This window comes from Thermobia domestica, chromosome 12 (assembly GCF_964235325.1).
Source record: "Thermobia domestica chromosome 12, izTheDome1.hap1.1, whole genome shotgun sequence".
NCBI classification, from domain to species: domain Eukaryota; kingdom Metazoa; phylum Arthropoda; class Insecta; order Zygentoma; family Lepismatidae; genus Thermobia; species Thermobia domestica.
Genome location: NC_137465.1, coordinates 167155943 through 167173759, shown reverse-complemented (window position 1 = coordinate 167173759; position 17817 = coordinate 167155943). Strand labels below are relative to the sequence as shown.

Genomic DNA, 17817 nt, shown 5'->3' with positions numbered 1-17817 from the left:
TCATTTCTGGGAAGATAAAGAAGTCACTTGTTGCTAGGTCCGGTGAGTATGTAGATGGGGCAATATTTCATATCCTAATTTAAATGCCTTCATCATGGGTGCATGGGCAGAATGAACTGGTGCATTGTCCGCCAACAGCAGCAATTCACGACGTTTCTTCTCAGTTCCACTCGTAACTTAGTCAGAAGATGGGAATAATGAGTACTAGTAACCCGTCATGATAGTCCTTTCACAGTCCCAGAAAACTGAAAGCATCACCTTGGCGGCAGACTTCTGCATTCGTTTCTTTTTAGTGTAGGAGAAGGAGGGTGTTTCCATTGTTTGCCCATTTCCAAAAATAAACGCAACTTTCATCCATTGTTACTAGTCTGCCGAAAATGTCCTCTTCATCCACCTCACAGCGATGTAAAATTTATCTTGCAGCGTCATAGCAATTTCTCCTCTGGAAAGATGTGAGCACTCGTTGCAACTACCATGAACAGTTTCTGGAGATGCTGGTTGTGAATAATATACCAGGCAGACACATAACTCATACCTATTGCATACGTAAAACTTTCAATGGTTATCCACCTGTCTTCCATTATGATCTTCTCAACTTTCTCTGTCAAGTCAGAAAGTTGGTTTCAGCGGAAGATGGTTTTCCAGATCTAGAGGCGTCCGCGGTGGTCATGTGTCCAGTTTGGAATTGCCGTTTCCGCTTGGATTCCATCTCATTGGTTGGGCTTTCATTACTATATACTTCTTTTATCTCTTCATGGATCTTTTTTGCTGATTTTCCCTGAAGATGGAGAAACTTAGTGACGCTCCCTGCCTCAAGTTTGTCGATCATCGCACCTTTAGTGATTTATTTAGAAAAAAGAAATAAGAAGAAAAGAAAAAAGCGTTGTTCTAACGAGTCCAGAATTTTCATGATTAATATACAATTACCTAGCTATAAAATGCATATCTGAAGGTTTTGTAGTTCGACACCTTCTAGGAGATTGCACTGACTTTTTGATACCGCCCCCTTCGCACTAACGGACATACCTTGGAAAATGGGTTTCGTAGTCAAAAGATTACATAAAAGTTTTCACAAATGTAAGTCAATTCTTGATTCAGGTATATTATGATGGCTAGATATGGAGATTTGTAAACAAAAACAGATAATACAGTTTTCATTTTTATTCGCGGGCCGCATTTACCCATCACTTCTATAGAAGATATTTGAAGTATTCGCGTCATCGTCTAAAATTCTTTGTTTTTCAGGATTACCTGAGATGAAACCTCACAATCATTTTCTTAGTGCTGTATCATTGTTAATGAATCAGAAACTTCTCTCATCCCACTGGTTATATACATGAAATATGAACCCTGTTATATAGAGAACAAATACCAGATTTCTTTAACGGAAATGCGTTATCATCGTCCAGAAAGAGTTTGGATTATGTAATTTTAAGCCCATATATTTTCCAGATTTCACTTATTTACTCGATTTAATAATTTTTTTCTGTTTTCCTTTCTTTGCAGATTTGGACTTAGAGGAGTTAGAGTTGCAACCAGCGAGGTATCGCCCCGATCGCTTAGAGTCAATAAGCAAAGCGACGCGTTTCTCAAAGAAGGAGATTCAGTTCGTGTATAGGGCTTTCAAACAGGAATGTCCCACTGGGATGATCACCGAGGACACCTTCAAGAGCATCTACGCCAAGTTCTTCCCTCTCGGGGGTAAGTACAATATATATGTAATTGTATTTTGTAATTGTTATTTAGGCTACCTTAGTTTGGTTCAAACAGCTCTTACGTACAATTAGTGCGACAATATAACTGAAAACGTTTGTAACTTTAAAATTTGTTACTGTCCCACGGCAATTAAAGCAAAGCTATCACATAGTATACGACAAATTAACATTAATACGGTAGATAGACTCTGCAAAAGAACTACTGATAGTTTTCAAAATAATGGATAAAAACCATATATTGTAATACGCACCATGTTTTCCTTAGTTAACATTTACGCACAGCGGCTGTCTTCTGTGTGATGACAATAAGTAGTATGGAGAAAATGTAGTATAGATTTGTTTCTAATTTTTACGTTTCACGTTTATGCCATTTGGGCTAAAAGAGGCAAATGATTAATGAAGTTGAATAATTACAAAAGTATTCGTGGAATGTATGTGGGAGGAAAAGGGAGAACCCGGGATAATCGTTCGATGTTGTCCGTCCCAAACTCGCGTAGGTAGGAATCGGACAAGGGACTTCTAGCAGCAGAGGTAAGCGCCCTACCATTGAGCCATGGTAATCCTTAATATTGGTTTGTGTATATAATGGTTCAGACGTTGGTGGTGCAGAATAAGAGATCGAATCGATTTTCAAAAGGGCCTAATTGAAAATACACGATTAGTTGGATCAAGTTAGTTATTAAGATTTATTGTTGCCCACGAGGCGAGACGAATCGAGATTAGAAGTAAGGCTTTTTTGTTTCATCTTTAAAAAATTCTCACATTGTTTTGTAAACATTGTTTTGTATTGTTGTTGTTGGATATCCAGTGTAAAATGGCCTCTGAGCTGTATCTGGTGATTGTTAAATAAATAAATAAAATAAATATATGTTCTTAATTTCGGAAGTAATGTTGGTAGAAATTCAAATGCTATATAGAGATAACGGTAGAATAATTCATCGTTTCTCGTGAAGATAACTTTTTAATCATCCAAAAGAGATACAAATCCGATTGTTTTAGGTCGGTGCTATATGGGATTGTGGCACCATTGTTCATCCCAATAGGCTAATCTGAACCATCATGTGTGCAGCATACGGTCTTGCGTTATCATGATTGAAGTTGATGTTTCCTCACGTTTAAATCTGACGTCTTTTTTTTCGTAAAGTCTGGTTCGTGATGACGCACCTGTCTTTTTGGATGAGTACCTCAATGACTAACATTTTCATCGAGTTTTCACGGTCGATAATCCATTGATTGTGGCTGGTCCTGGATGCTGCAGTTACCACGCCGAAACCTCTTGAGACATCGACACATAGACTGGCAACAACTTCTTGTTAGTCAATATTGCTAAGTTGCCCTTGGATTTCCTCACTGGTTGTTATAATAGTAGGCCATCATCCATAATGGGTTATCTACACCCCCTCTAGTTATTTCTATCTACTAAAATCGGTAGTGGTCCAAATCTACTACCACTTTCGGTTTGAATATTAGTTGAGCAAATATCACACTATATACACCAAAATCCTTTACGTTGTGTACACATGGCACCGTTACTTGTTTCTTTCACTGTTATTGCTTTCCCTTCTACATTAGTGCCATCTGTAGAATAATTCTATGAAATATGTGAAGCCAGTACATCGCTGTGCGAATAGCCATTATGCGTTTGGGTACTCTGTGAGATGTATCGCTCAAAAATCTCTGATGGTATCCACTCGCCAAATATATTAACGATTTTCATTAGGTATACTATATCAGCAGCGTCATTCAAGATTTTTGTTTGGGGAAGGACCTTAGATATCAGTAGATTTTCAGGTTTTTCATTGGTATATTACTACCTATTGGATTAAAATATATACAAATGTCAAACTCAGGGGAAACAATTTACCTCTTGAAGCTCCAAATAACGCTCCTGTGCACCATCTTTCTTTGCCTCATTTATTTATACAGAAATTTTTCCGCTGTTTTTTGAAATTTTGGTCATTTAACAGATATCTCCTTCATATCTATGTAAATATTCCTTAATTGTTAGCTAAAATTACATTTTGTAATACAATTTAAATATTTAATAATTAAATTTAAGTAATATTAAATTCAATGAAAAATCAATTCCTTAATTTAACAAAAAATACAAAAAATCCAATTAAACATAAAATTTAACATTAAGAAGTTCAAGAAAACTTAAAGTTGTAGCAAAATTGTAAAATGTGAAACGTAGAATGTGAATGTGAAATGTAGAACATGAAATTTCTATTACATTGTTGGAATTTTATATTAAATTTATATATAATTCAATTTTCATTTTGAGAAAAAAATAAGAAAACTTTTACTAGATATAACGAAAAATCGATAAACTCGAATAATTAAAATTTCACTTCATTTAAACGAAGACAGGAAAAATAATTCTCCATATCAATCAATAAGCTATAAAATTAAAGACTGTGTGGCTATAGTGCGTTCTTAAGTTTCGTCAGTAGTATACGAAGTTGCCCATCGAGTATGCTTTGAGTGTGCAAGCCATGCTAAATTACACTACCAACTAACAAATGTAGATCAAAAATAAAAAAAAAGAGAGATCCTAGGATCTTAACATTAGTCTCGCATCAACAGTAAAAACAAATGTCGAGAATAGAGATTCCCTGGGTCAATGAAAACTTGACCCACGACCCACCGTGACACACTTTGACCTACCACCCACCATGACCCTCTTTGACCCACTGTGATCCACTCCGACCCACTGCCCACCATGAACTACTTTGACCCACACCCACCAGAATCAATCGTTATGAACTCTGACCCACGATCCACTCCCTCCTCGCCAAAACTAAAGAGTCTTCATCTGTGAGAAAACAAGACAGTGAAATTATCACTGATCGGAGTTTGAATTTCTGCAGTCAATCGCTCAAGCACCGCTCTGTTACAATACCAGTGGGTCTAATCTTTATGATACAAAATGATAAAATTTTTGTCATGGGCCATATTACGATGGATTTCAATTTAGTTATGATTAAAGTTTGGGGTGGTTGATGGGAAACTCAAAAATAAACAAACAAATTTGTTAAATATAAATAATTAGAGCTATTAATTAAACTAATTTTTAGAGCTAAATTAGAGCATTGGAGGGGGGGAGATTTCATTTTATCAGAATTAATAGTGTTTTATACTTTTGCGTGTTCCCTTTAGCCACCGATTTGTGAGTATCAGTGAATTTAATAGGGTTATCAGGGGACTGACCGTAGAAGTCCAGGACATAATTTAAGGCTAAACTCAATTATTTATATATTAAAAGGGATTTCAACCTTTCGTCTAAAAAGTAGCTGGAATTTACACGGTTATGTCCTCTCTTCAGACAGTAATTTGTAGATATCAAGTAGATTAATAGAATTATTAAATTCGCGAGGATTGCCAGTACTTTCGGCACTTCGTTACTACCTACATTTTTACGCAGACAATTTGCACTGGGGTCAAACTTAATCTAAATGGAGTTGTTCTTGCTAATTTAGTGCCTAGCGCGCGTATTTTCACATAGCCCACGTTCGATTTCCGCTTGGGAAAATATTAAATACACTATGGTGATTCGTCTTAAACTATAGCTCAAGTCTCATATAGCCTCGGAACTTAAAACGGAACTTAAATCTTAAAGGAACAACAACAATTGAGACGTTCTGTATTACGAGAGTCAGTACGAAAGTTTTGAGATGTGAAATAACTTACATACTTAAAATCAATTTAACACTTACACTTTCTCAAAGTATTCACCATTACACTGTACACACTTCTGCATCCTCGAAAAACACTTTTGGAAGCAGTGTTGCCAGTCTTTTTCTTCAAGTGTTGAAAGTTCATTCTCGTAAGCCACTACAGCTTCTTCAGGGCTGCAAAATCTCTTCCCACGCATGCGATCTTTGATCCTGGGGAACAGAAAAAATCACACGGGGCCAGGCCAGGGCTATAAGGTGGATGAGTCATAAATTTGATCTTCGTAGACTCTAAAAACTGAATTGTGATGTTGGCCGTGTGTGCGGACGCGTTGTCATGATGAAGCAGGATCCCACGCAATCCAGTTCTTGGACGTCGTTCCCGAAGCTTCTGGAACATTTTTGTTAGGCAAACATTGGTGTACCACTGAGCAGTAACAGTCCTTTGTTCTTCAAGTGGAACAGTTGCAACATGGCCAGATTTAGAGAAGAAAGTTGCGACCATCTTCTTCCCCACACTTCGCGGTCGCTTCACTTTCGTGGGTGGATTTTCGTCTGGAAAGATCTAAACTGTAGACTGGCGTTTATTTTCAGGGTCAAATTGATAGATCCAAGTCGTATCACCAGTAACAATGTTAGAGATGCGTCAAGAATTGCCTACATTAAATCTTGCAAGCATTTCTTCACACCATTCCACACGCATGCGCTTCTGCTGTTCAGTCAAAATGTGAGGCACTCAACGAGATGAAACTTTCCTGAGCTGAAGATGATCATGAAGAATTTTTGTTACTGCTGGCGATTCAATGTTCACTGTAGATTCAATGTCCTTGAAAGTTGTTTGAGGATTTTCTCGAATCATTTGTTCCACAGCGACAATGTTTTCATCTGACACAGCTGTTGCCGGACGTCCAGCTCTCTCTTTAAGCGATCTTCGACCTCTTCTGAATTCACCGAAAAATTGTAGCACGGGAAGGAACAAGGTCCCCAAATGCCCCCTGCAAACGGTCAATGCTTTGTGTCTCGTTCAAACCACTTTTGAAATCGTAAAGGATCATTGCCCGAAAATGTTCCCTTTCGAGCTCCATTCTAGACAGCCGAATACTGCTCACATCAACAAACAAGTGAAGGCGATACGGTCACGCCGATAAACGAGGCGAGTTGAAACTTGCTTCGCTTCTTCGTTCTGGATACCACTACCGAACGCAATTGTTGGAATTCAAATACTGTGTCACAACAATGCGTATCTCAAAACTTTCGTAGTGACCCTCGTATAAGGGCGAACTTAACAAGGCCGTCAATCTGAACGGCTGAGAACTACGTTTGTGATATTTGAGCGGTATCTGTAAGAATCAGTTCTCGTGCCGATGCAGTTTCTGGAATACGTTCCTCTTCCCTTTGGTAAACATAATTTCAAAATAAATGGTCGATTATTTTGACCGTTCAGAGAGCATTATTAGGAAACAAGGTTTTGTTATGTTTGTTCTTACTACTGGAAACGTTTCAATTAATTTAAATAACTGTACTTATCCTATTATACAACTGCATTTTTGACTTATAACGGTAATTATGAGATATTATTTTAGTAAGTAAATAAGGATATAACACGTAAATAAATAAATAAATAAATGTTAATTACTTATATTCTAACTAGAGCAGTGTGTATGTATAATTTATATATCAAAAACATTAATTTCACATGCAGAGAAACTGCAAGACGGATATGTATAACTGATGTCGCGTGATACCTAGAATAGAGATAAAAAAAAAAAGAACTGACGATGGAAATAATTGCTTTAAGTGCTTCGAAAAGGGGCTTGTTTGAATTAGCTGCCAGTTCTAGAACATGAGATTGATCCGAAAAAGAAGTTTGCTCATGAATATCGACGACTTTATATATATATACCTTTCGTGACATTTATACAACTTTTAAAGCGGCCGAGAAGTTAAGCTCTTGTGCTTAAGTTGGGAAAATAGATTTCGGCGAAAATGTGAACCGAATCGAATTGTGTTAACTACGTCACGACAGTTGCTATTAAGTACTTTTTTTTTTTCGTTCTAGATTCCATTAGATATTTATTGTCTTTTAGAAAAGCCAATAAGTTTCGTAGGTCATTGAATTGGTAGTAAACAAACTATTTTCTATTGTTCAATCTTGAATAATTATAAAAATAAACAATAAAAAACATTTAAAAGCAACTCTTTTATAATATGCATTAAGGAGTAGAAAACGTTTTTTTTATGATGATGTAATTCAGTGTTATTGTTTTATTACCAAAAGTTTAGAAAAATACACTGAAAAGTATAATTCTTTTTCGTGTAAATGAAATGAAAAAATGAGACTGAAACTAAAAGCATTGGTCGATTTTCTTAAGTTGATAGCTAAAGATTTTATGAATAAAACATTACAATACGCCCAATGCTTTCATTCTTTGTAAGGCAAAATGAAGAAATGGAACTAAGACTAAAAGCATTGGGTGGATTTCTTAATATTGATGACTACATGTTTTATGAATAAAATATTACAATACGCCCAATGCTTTTATTCTTTGTGTGGTGAAATGAAGAAATGGAACTAAAACTAAAAGCATTAGGCGATTTTCCTAATGTTAATGTTTAAAGTTTTTATGAATAAAACATAACAATACGTTCAATGCTTTTATTCTTTGTGTGGTAAAATAAAGAAATGGAACTAAGACTAAAAGTATTGGACGATTTTTCTAGCATTGCGAGCTGAAGCTTTTATGCATAAAGCATTAAATCACGCCCAATGCTTTTAATATTAGTCCTACCTCTTTCTTTTACCCCACATATAATATAATTTCTAGTTGTTAGTGCAGTTTCTAAACTTTTGTTAATGATACAATAATACTGAATCGCCTCAACAAAAGGTTGCTTTTTTTTAGTAGATGTTATGAAAGCATTGTGTTCAAAAGTTTTTTTTACGGATATTATTATTATCAATGGTCTGCTTTTTGTCAGTCAGATACTTATGTACTCTAATATAAATTACTAGTAAGATCCAAACTAGAAAATACATCGGTGATTTGGAACAGTCTAACAAATACTCTACTGAACAAACTTGAAATGGTCTAAAATAATTTTCTTAGAATACTTTGTTTTAAGTTAGGACTGAATTATTATTCTAGCACGTATGAATACTAGAAAACATATTTTAAATTGAAGCTACTGGCTGACAGAAGAAAATTGATTGTATTTATAGAGAACTCATAACTGATACTTGAAAACTGATGTAATTCAGACTATATTTTTAAAAATGTGGATTTGTAAGTTCCAATATATATTACAAGGCAAAATTTTTTATTGCAACCACAGAATAGGAAACATTTTAATCTCTAGGCTTTTAATAAGCTATAATAGATGCGTATCTTAAAATGTAACTTTATTGTAGAATTTTTAATATAACTTAGTAATTCCTTTATCTTTACTTTTAGTATTTGACGTCTCAGTGTTTTAGGGATTATTAACATAAACTACACTGCGAGTAAAAGCACATCTTATTAACAATCCATGTTAAAAAGTTATTCATTATAATTATTTATCTCTTATAGTGTTAAAATAATACTGTAGAATATGGCAAAGTGATGTATTTTTGCTGTATTTAAGATGTTCTCAGCACGTAAATAAAGTTTATTATTATTAAGGTTTATTATTTTTATTATTATTATTATTATTATTATTATTATTATTATTATTATTATTATTATATTTTAGTCTTTATTCAATATTTATATTAGCATTGTGAAAGGCAATAAATAGCCTCCTTCCCCTTAATACAACAGGGAAAAAACATGCTTTATATCTTACGTTAAGCTGTAGGTCCTTCATATAGTTTCTGCTGAACGGGACGCAAAACCTCTGCACAATCAAGTGGTCAACGGAACGCCTAGCCGTCTGCAACCCGCTAAACTTTCGTGTGAGCTTTGGTTGCATAAGCAGTAGGCGCTCAATAATTATTTATAAATACTTTATCAATTTTTACAGTACTCCGATAAGCTATAGTGAAAGTTATATGTAAAATGTTGTATTGTCATAGGGTTTATATATCTATACAAAATTTCAGAGCTCTAATTAGCAATTTAAGTTGCTCAATTTGACTCTTTAACACACAGAGAAGTAAGCATAAAAGTACTATAAAATAGAAAGACATGGAATATACGAAATTATCAATATTTGAATGTTCCTTAAAATGATTATTTAATTGGACTTTCCAGTTGTAAAAATAATATTTCAATGTTTTCCTAATCAAGCTTGATATTTACTTCGAAAAAAATCCTTCATTGTCGCTATTATATATCGAAGAAATTAATAGTAAAAAGCTGCAAAAAAGCAATAAGTTTGCTTATTGTATTTTGTGGATCTAGAAGTTGGTCATTTACTTGCAGAGATAAATATCTATTAAGAGTTTTTGAATAAAAGTTATTGAGAAAATCACAGAAAAGTAAATAATTATGAAATAATTAGTGGAAGGAAATAGAAAAAAAAACCACTGACTCGATGTTGTCTACCACAAACTCACAAGATCATAGATTGAAGAAGGGATGCCTCGCTCCAGAAATGAGCACTCTGATACTAATCTACCATTCTACCGGAAAAGAAAACATTAATAAATACTGAAATTCTAGTAATATGCTTGTTACTGCAGTTAAAATTAATAGATCGAGATGTTTTATGTATCGCTGCTTTCCACTGCTTTTGCGGTATTAGTCAAACACAAGGTGCATAATCCTTTTTTTTCTTTTTTTAGCAGCAACTGCTGACCCTACAAACATTTTATGTAATTTGTCCGGTAGCCTGAGTCGTTGAGGCAGGCAGTGTCGAGTTGAAACACGTTTTGTTTGTATTGTCAGTCAGCGTCCAGAGCTGCAAGAATAAGTTGTGTTTACCTTGCCTGTCGCGCATCAACAACGCATGAACATTAACTTCTGTTTTAAGTTGCAAAATAAAAAAAGTACCAAAGAAACTCATGAAATGTTGAAATTGGTGTATGGTGATAATGCTGTAACTCTGAAGACCCTGTGCAAGTGGTACGAGCGATTTAAAAGCGGAAATGAGTCGGTAGAAGACGAGCAACGTTCGGAACGTCTATTTACCTCAAAAACAGAAGAAAACGTGCAAAAAGTGGCAAAAATTGTTTGTTCAAACAGGCGAATAACTATTCGAGACCTTTCCAAAGCATTTTAACCACCGATTTGGAAATAATAAGAGTGAGTGCGAAATTCGTTCCCTGACTTTTGGCTCATGAACATGAGTTTTTGACCGAAACAAATATTCCTGTCTGTCCACATCTACCGTACTCTCCATATATAACATGACGCGACTTCTGGCTCTTCCAAAAAATTAAAACCATACTTAAAAGAAAATATTTGGATACCATTCCGGACATTGAGAGTGCCACGACAAAGCAGCTGAATGCCATTCCAAAAGAAGCCTTCCAGAAATGCTTCTAGCCATGGGTTCAACGTTGGAATAAGTACACTGCTATTCAAGGACAGTACTTTGAAGGAGATTAAATCAAATTCCATGTAAGCTTATACTTTGTTTCCAATGAAATTATTCCCCGTATTTTTTGATCACACCTCGTATCTACAACTAACGCGAAATCAGAACCACATTCATTTCTAATGGATTGGAATCCGATATTGCATACTAAAGAACAGAGTGCAAGGCATTAAGCCGAACGGGAGTTATATTTGATCGAAGTATTTAAGTTGGGCGACACATGTGGCTCGGTTGGAAAACATGTTTGTAAATCTTGTAATATATTGTAAGTAATTGTAAATCTTGTTCTTGTAGAGTAAGAAGACTTATCCTTCTCGATAGTCTGGTGCATGGGTTCCTGGGTTCGATTCCCGCTGGGAAGGTCTTAAAATTGATTGCATTACGGTGGCTCGGATTTCATCCTAATATCTCGTATAATCTCGGTGCTGAAAGGTAGGGCCGGATTAAGGGGGCTTAGGGGCTATATCCCAGGGCCTCCACGTGGACAGGGGCCTCCATTCTGATTAAAATCTCAACCGGCTATCTAAAAAGAATCATGAAGATACAGTTATCATCATAAAATAAAATATGACCAAAAACATATTCCCTTAACTTTACTACTGTGCTTTCACATAAATATATTAGGTGAAGTCAGCAGGGGCCACATAATTTTTCTAGCACCGGGCCCCCAGATGGGTTAATCCAGCCCTGCTCAAAGGGACGCTAAACTCCAAAAGTGCAGTTGGAAAACCAAAAGCAGACCAATTATTCATATTTCTAAGAAAAAAATTATGCGTGTACATCGCTTATGATATACATATAATCATTGAAAGCTTTTGGTATCTTTGTAAAATTTAACTATTTTTCCTTGAGGAAGAATTTTGCATTATGTGAGAGAACATCGTATAAGGAACAACTGTTCCTTTCACTTGCATTGTATATACTGATATGCCCTTACGCATAAAACCACAGACATGTCTATAATTAGCAAACAAGTTAACATATTGTGGAGTACATCAAGCTGTCATAACAACCCATATATATATATATAGCCATATATGTACATAGCTTCTTTCCCTCTCTGATTAGAGGTATTATTCACAGAATAGAAATTTGTTCATATCGCAGAAGTGTAACTCTCAGCTGAAAGCTATCTTGGCTGTCTCGTGTAATATGGATATGCCACGTATGTAGTCCGCATGATCAATTGTGTGGAAGCAATCAATATATTCCTTTGGATGTAATAACGATGAATTTACATTGGCCTTCGGAATACTTTTGTCACACGCACAAAGATGGCATTCATATCACGGTGCCATATATCTATATATAGATTAACCATAATTCCATCAATAGCTATTTTGTATGCACATTAACTCGAGGCAAAATGCCTAGAGTTAAAATATGAATATTGATGATGTGATTACTTTTACCTTACGTACGAATATAAAGACGTGAATAAGGTTTCATTTTTATTCCAATAATCTATGGAAGTCTAGTTTATTGCAGGAAAGATAGCAATTAGTGTGTACCTTCGCTGTCTAATAGTGAATTCTCTTTGTTATATTTCGTTTTTTGAAAGTGGAAAAAAAGTTGAAAATGCTCCAAGAGCATTGCCCGAACGAACTTTAAAAGAATTAATTTTTCTTATTAACTTTTACAATCTTTAAACCAATTTTCTTTGTACTTTATTATTATACTCGTTAATTAATTCTTGTAATATCTATCTATCAATTTATAATTTCTTTGAGTACTAAATTTTTCCACATGTTTTGAAATGAAATGAAATGAAATCTCAGTTTTACGTCCCACGGTTATGCCGGTTAGGCTAAAGGAGACGGTGATGATGAGTAATGAAGGAAAATGATGGAATGAAGAAAGTGGGAGGAAATGGGAGAACCCCGAGAAAATCCACGCACAGGGTGTTTGTCCACCACAAAGTTTACTTGGCGAGGACTTGAATCGAATCCGGAATCCCAATAATCCACATGTTTTGTTTAAGACTTCTGTTAAAACGTTCTACAATGTGTTGTTTTACGAAGACACATGCTCAAAATGTAGCGCTTAAAATTGAAAAAATCTCAAAATATCATCTCTCTATGACTTACAGTTTCCGAGATATGGCTCTTTCAATCTCCTGAAATCCGAACTTTTTGGCCAATATCTTGGGAACTGTAAGAGTGACCCGAGAAATTCCATCACTTCTTTCAGATAGTTCTTGATACTATATTGAATAGAGGGCTCAAAATTTTAAAAATTTGTAAATAATAGACACACATACACACAGAGAGATATAGGGAATTCAGAAACGAACTTTTTAAGTTCGTTGGAAATGTTAAAACCAAGTGATAACTAAATCATCAATATGTGCACTTTTGTATAAAGAAAGAAGCTTATGCATATATAATAGTGTATATATATTCATGCGTAAGTTCCTTTTTTTCGAGTATATTTCGTTTGCACAAATTTTACGAACATCTTTGGGCCAATTGTTCAGTACTTTGTTGTTCAGTACCACTTTATACGATTGAAAGAATTGGTACGATCAGTATGATCAAAAGTATGAGGATAAATGAGGATAAAGGAATACATCAAAGACGCCAAATCAAGTGCTTTCAGGATTTTCAAAATATTTAAGAGATTTCAAACATTCCATCAAAGAGATAAGCATATTACACAGAACATCATCTTCAGAGGAAGGATTAGTATACGAATCATATTTCGTCAGAAAGACGGATCCAAAATTGGATTTATACAAAGATAATTTTACTAGACAATTGAGACTCTATAATAAGGAATATAATACAATTCAAAACCACTGATAAACCTTCCGTAATAGTAATTTGACACCGAGATATCCTCAAGATTTTTTTTTCTTTTCAGTAAACTCACCAGGAAATCCTCATAAAATAAGGAATTGCTACAATTGGATACTATCTTGAAGTTAACTTGGGATCTAATGCACGTAATTTATTGGTTGATTTGTCGTTTAGCATCCCGTTCAGCACCGAGGATATATGAGAACTTAACCTACAGCCTAACGTGAAATACGAACAACATTAGCTCGACCGATAATCGAACTCAGGTTTCCCCCGTAAAAGGCGTATACAGTAACCATGTAGCCACGAGAGAGTTCTGTATGTAGTTTATTGTTATATTTAACCCTTTTATGGATGGCTATTACCTTTATCCAGAGACGTAAAAAATGGACGCCTTATAAGCCATCCAAGCCTATGATTGGGTTGAATGACTTATCATACAAATTAAACTCATATTAGGGTTCTAAACCAAACCCACGCTGAGAAAAGAATGTATGTGGTGCACGTAAAATCGTATGTTACATTTGTAAATCCTGTTGTTTTTGGACTTAACGTACAGCAAACGTATAACTGAAAACGCATATTTTATAATACTTTCTGTATAAGTATTCCACCTGTACGTACTTTCCGTATAAAACAATATAGGCGGTCAGGATCTCAAATACAAATGGGCGTACTGTATATAAAATATAGCTGACGAAGGTAACATATATATATGTAATATAAGGAAGACTGTTAGATATCAGACATCCTGCAACGGCATGATGTAACATCTACGGACAGTGCCTACGTAGCATACGGATAACATATGCTCCGTACTGATTTCAATAGTAAGCAAGAGGATACCGTATATTTGTATGTACAATATACCGCTGTCCGGAGAACGGATTTTTCTCAGTGCATCTTCTCCATCAACTGAATGATCGACTGTTGTATATCACACCCGTTCTCAAAAGAATGATCATTTTTGTGCATATACCACACTCATCTCTCAAGAGTTTAGGGTCTGCTATCAGATTTTCTAACAGAGACACACAAAATAATAGTTGCTGTTTGGCTGTACGTTGATCATTCAGTCATTCACTTACTCAGAATTTCTTGTTTTGTATACAGAGAATATTCAATTTTCAAAAATTGGTTTGAAGCCTTTCAACTGTTTGATTATTTTCCCCATTTTATTAATATAAAATGTGAAAATAAAAAAAAATACTATAGAAATTGACCCATTTTCCTTTTAAAAGCAGTTTTTTTTGTAAACGCTTGAACATGTGTCATCTTATTTTAGCCAGGAGCTTATATATCAAGTTTAATCTGTTGAGGGAATCATGAAATGCTAAATTTTTGGCATATATTTTGAACTTCCTACCCTCTTAGGATATGCATTTTAAAAATTCTAGATAGGCTACTGTTTGTTCCCTATAGCTACTTACATGTTAGAAGTGAGGCAAGCCAACGACGTGAATATGTATAGTGAACAAACATTCATATAATCAAACAAACATCCAGCTTTGTATATATAAAATTAGCGTTTGGCTAGCTGGGGGCTCTGCCCCCAGACCCTTCGTGCTTCCTCTGCTTTGGCCACGCATTTCTTGCGTATCACCCTTTACATCAATGGGGGCTTCACTCTCACAGACCCGCGTTTGCTCGGCCTTGGCCTCGCACCTCTTAAACCCACAATTCTACTGAATTTCAAGTTTTTTTCTCCTATTTCAACTATTTAAAACAAGATTTTGTATCCCGAGAAAATACCTATTTACAGTAAATAACATGGGCATTTCTTCATCCCCCTTTAGATCCCTAAAAAATTAAAAATATTCACTTTTGGCAATTTTCCTGTAGGTTAGTCCAGGAAGGCTACAATCATGCCAAATTTCATCATTCTAATCCTGCCGGAAGTGGTTAAACATTTTGGGGTGTAGAAGATGTCCCATATAAATAGCATGGGAAAGATTTTTCCAGTTCCTCATAAAACCACCCTGAAGTTGGATTTTTTTTATTTCTACTGATTTACTTAGGTAACGATAACGAAAACGTACAAGCATACCGAGTTTCACATTTGTGTTCTAATTCCAAGAACCTAAAATATGAGATTATAGGTTAAAAAAAAAGATCCATTTAAATAACATGGGAAATTTCTTCATCTCCCCTTTAGACCCTCTAAAAATTAATAATAATATTCATTTTTGGCAATTTTTCCGTCGGTAAGTGACAAAAAGCTACGATCGTGTCAAGTTTAATCATTGTAGCAATACAGGAAGTGCCCAATAATTTTGCGGTGTAAAAGGTGTTCCAAATAAATAACATGTGAAAGATTTTTCAGTTCTCCATAAAACCACTCTAAAGTTGGGATTTTTATTTTTACTGACTTACTTAGGTAATGCTAACGAAAACGTACAAGCATACCGAATTTCAAGATCTTATTCTAATTCCAAGTACCTAAAACATGAGATTATATGTCCAAATAAAGACACATTTAAATAACATGGGGAAGTTTTTCATCCTCCCTTTAGATCCCCTAAAAATTGAAAACGTTCACTTTTGGCAATTTTTCTGTCCGTTAGTCGTAGAAAGCTACAATCATGCCAAATTTCAACTTTCCACGTCAATCGGAAGCACCCCTTTAATTTATGTCAGTTCATGTAGTTTTATATATAGTTAGGATTTTAGTGCTATACTTGCTTTACGCTGTTCTTAACTTTATAAATGTGTAATTAAAGTTAATAAATTCTTATTTTTCCTATTTGATATACCAGTTGTTGATTGGTACTACTTTTACCAAGTTTCCATCCGTCTTTCACCAGTATATCCACCTGATCTTACTCCACCCAGTATTCATAAGCAATCATGTCCACTCATAATAGTCCCTTTTTAGCTCCCGGAGTAAGCACACTGGAGCTTTTAGTTTTATTGCAGATGTGTGTGTGTGGGTGTATGTTATACTTTACTTTTTGATAACTACTGGCCGAATCGGAAAACACTTTGATGGGCAAGTAGCCCATGGTCTAAGGAATAAAGATCACTATATTTGGTGGCCGTGCTCGGCCAGCAACACGCTTGATTCAGCTTTATTAGGTACTTTATTTCTGGGTAACTACTGGCCGGATCTGAACAAAATTTGATTCAAAGTAACCCTTCGTCTATGACAGTAATCTCCAAACCATCGATCGCAAGTAGTAGTAGTGGTCCCCGTATATCTAGTCGAGTCAGCAAAAATTTTTGTGACGTCATAGGTCAAAGGTCAATGACCTTGGCCCGGGGTCAATGACCGAGGGGTACCTAGGACTACCCCCTCTAAATTTTGGCAGGGGTACCTTGGCCCACCCCTTAAATTTTGGCAGGGGTACATAGGACCACCCCCCCTTAAATTTTGGAAATTGCCAAATCTAAAAATTGGGTGTGGTAGCCTAGGACCAGGGTATGTACCTCTATTAGTATTGGGTGTCTATGTCGTTCCCTTTCATGGGTAAAAAATTGCCAAAAATTGAAATTTCGGGGGTTTTTGACCTAATTTATCCCCTTTGATGAGGTGTTATTACCTTATATAGTTATATGGGCGTATACAGGGGTTCATTACCTTTCATAAGACATGGGTATATTAATGCACCCATTGAGAAATTTGGGAGGGGTACCTTGGCCCACCCCTTAAATTTTGGAAATTGCCCAATTTAAACATTTGGTATTATAGTACAGGACCCTAATATGTATTATGATAAATTTGGATGGTCCACCTTGTTTCCTTTTAGGGGTACCAAATTGCCAAAATATAAACGTAAGCAATACGTTATACCACGTGTTTGGTTTTTGGCTCAATTTATCCCCTTTGATGAGGTGTTATTACCTTATATGGTTATATGGTCATGTATAGGGGTCCATTACCTTTCATAAGACATGGGTATATTAATGCACCCCCGGGAGGGGTACCATGGCCCACCCCTTAAATTTTGGAAATTGACCAATTTCAACATTGGGTATTATAGTACAGGACCCTAATGTGTATCATGATAAATTTGGGTGGTCCACCTCATTTCCTTTTAGGGGTACAAAATTGCCAAAATATAAACGTAAGCAATACGTTGTACCACGTGTTTGGTTTTCGACCTAATTTAT

General features: G+C 35.4%; 1 protein-coding gene across 1 annotated transcript in view; it reads left to right on the top strand.

Moving 5' to 3' along the window:
* Positions 1-17817, top strand: part of LOC145666817 (uncharacterized) — a 95457-nt gene that overhangs the window by 27562 nt on the left and 50078 nt on the right. Inside the window, exon 2 of the mRNA XM_081734382.1 lies at positions 1507-1701. Coding sequence (XP_081590508.1) covers positions 1507-1701 — 195 coding nt within the window. The remainder of the gene's footprint in view (positions 1-1506; positions 1702-17817) is intronic.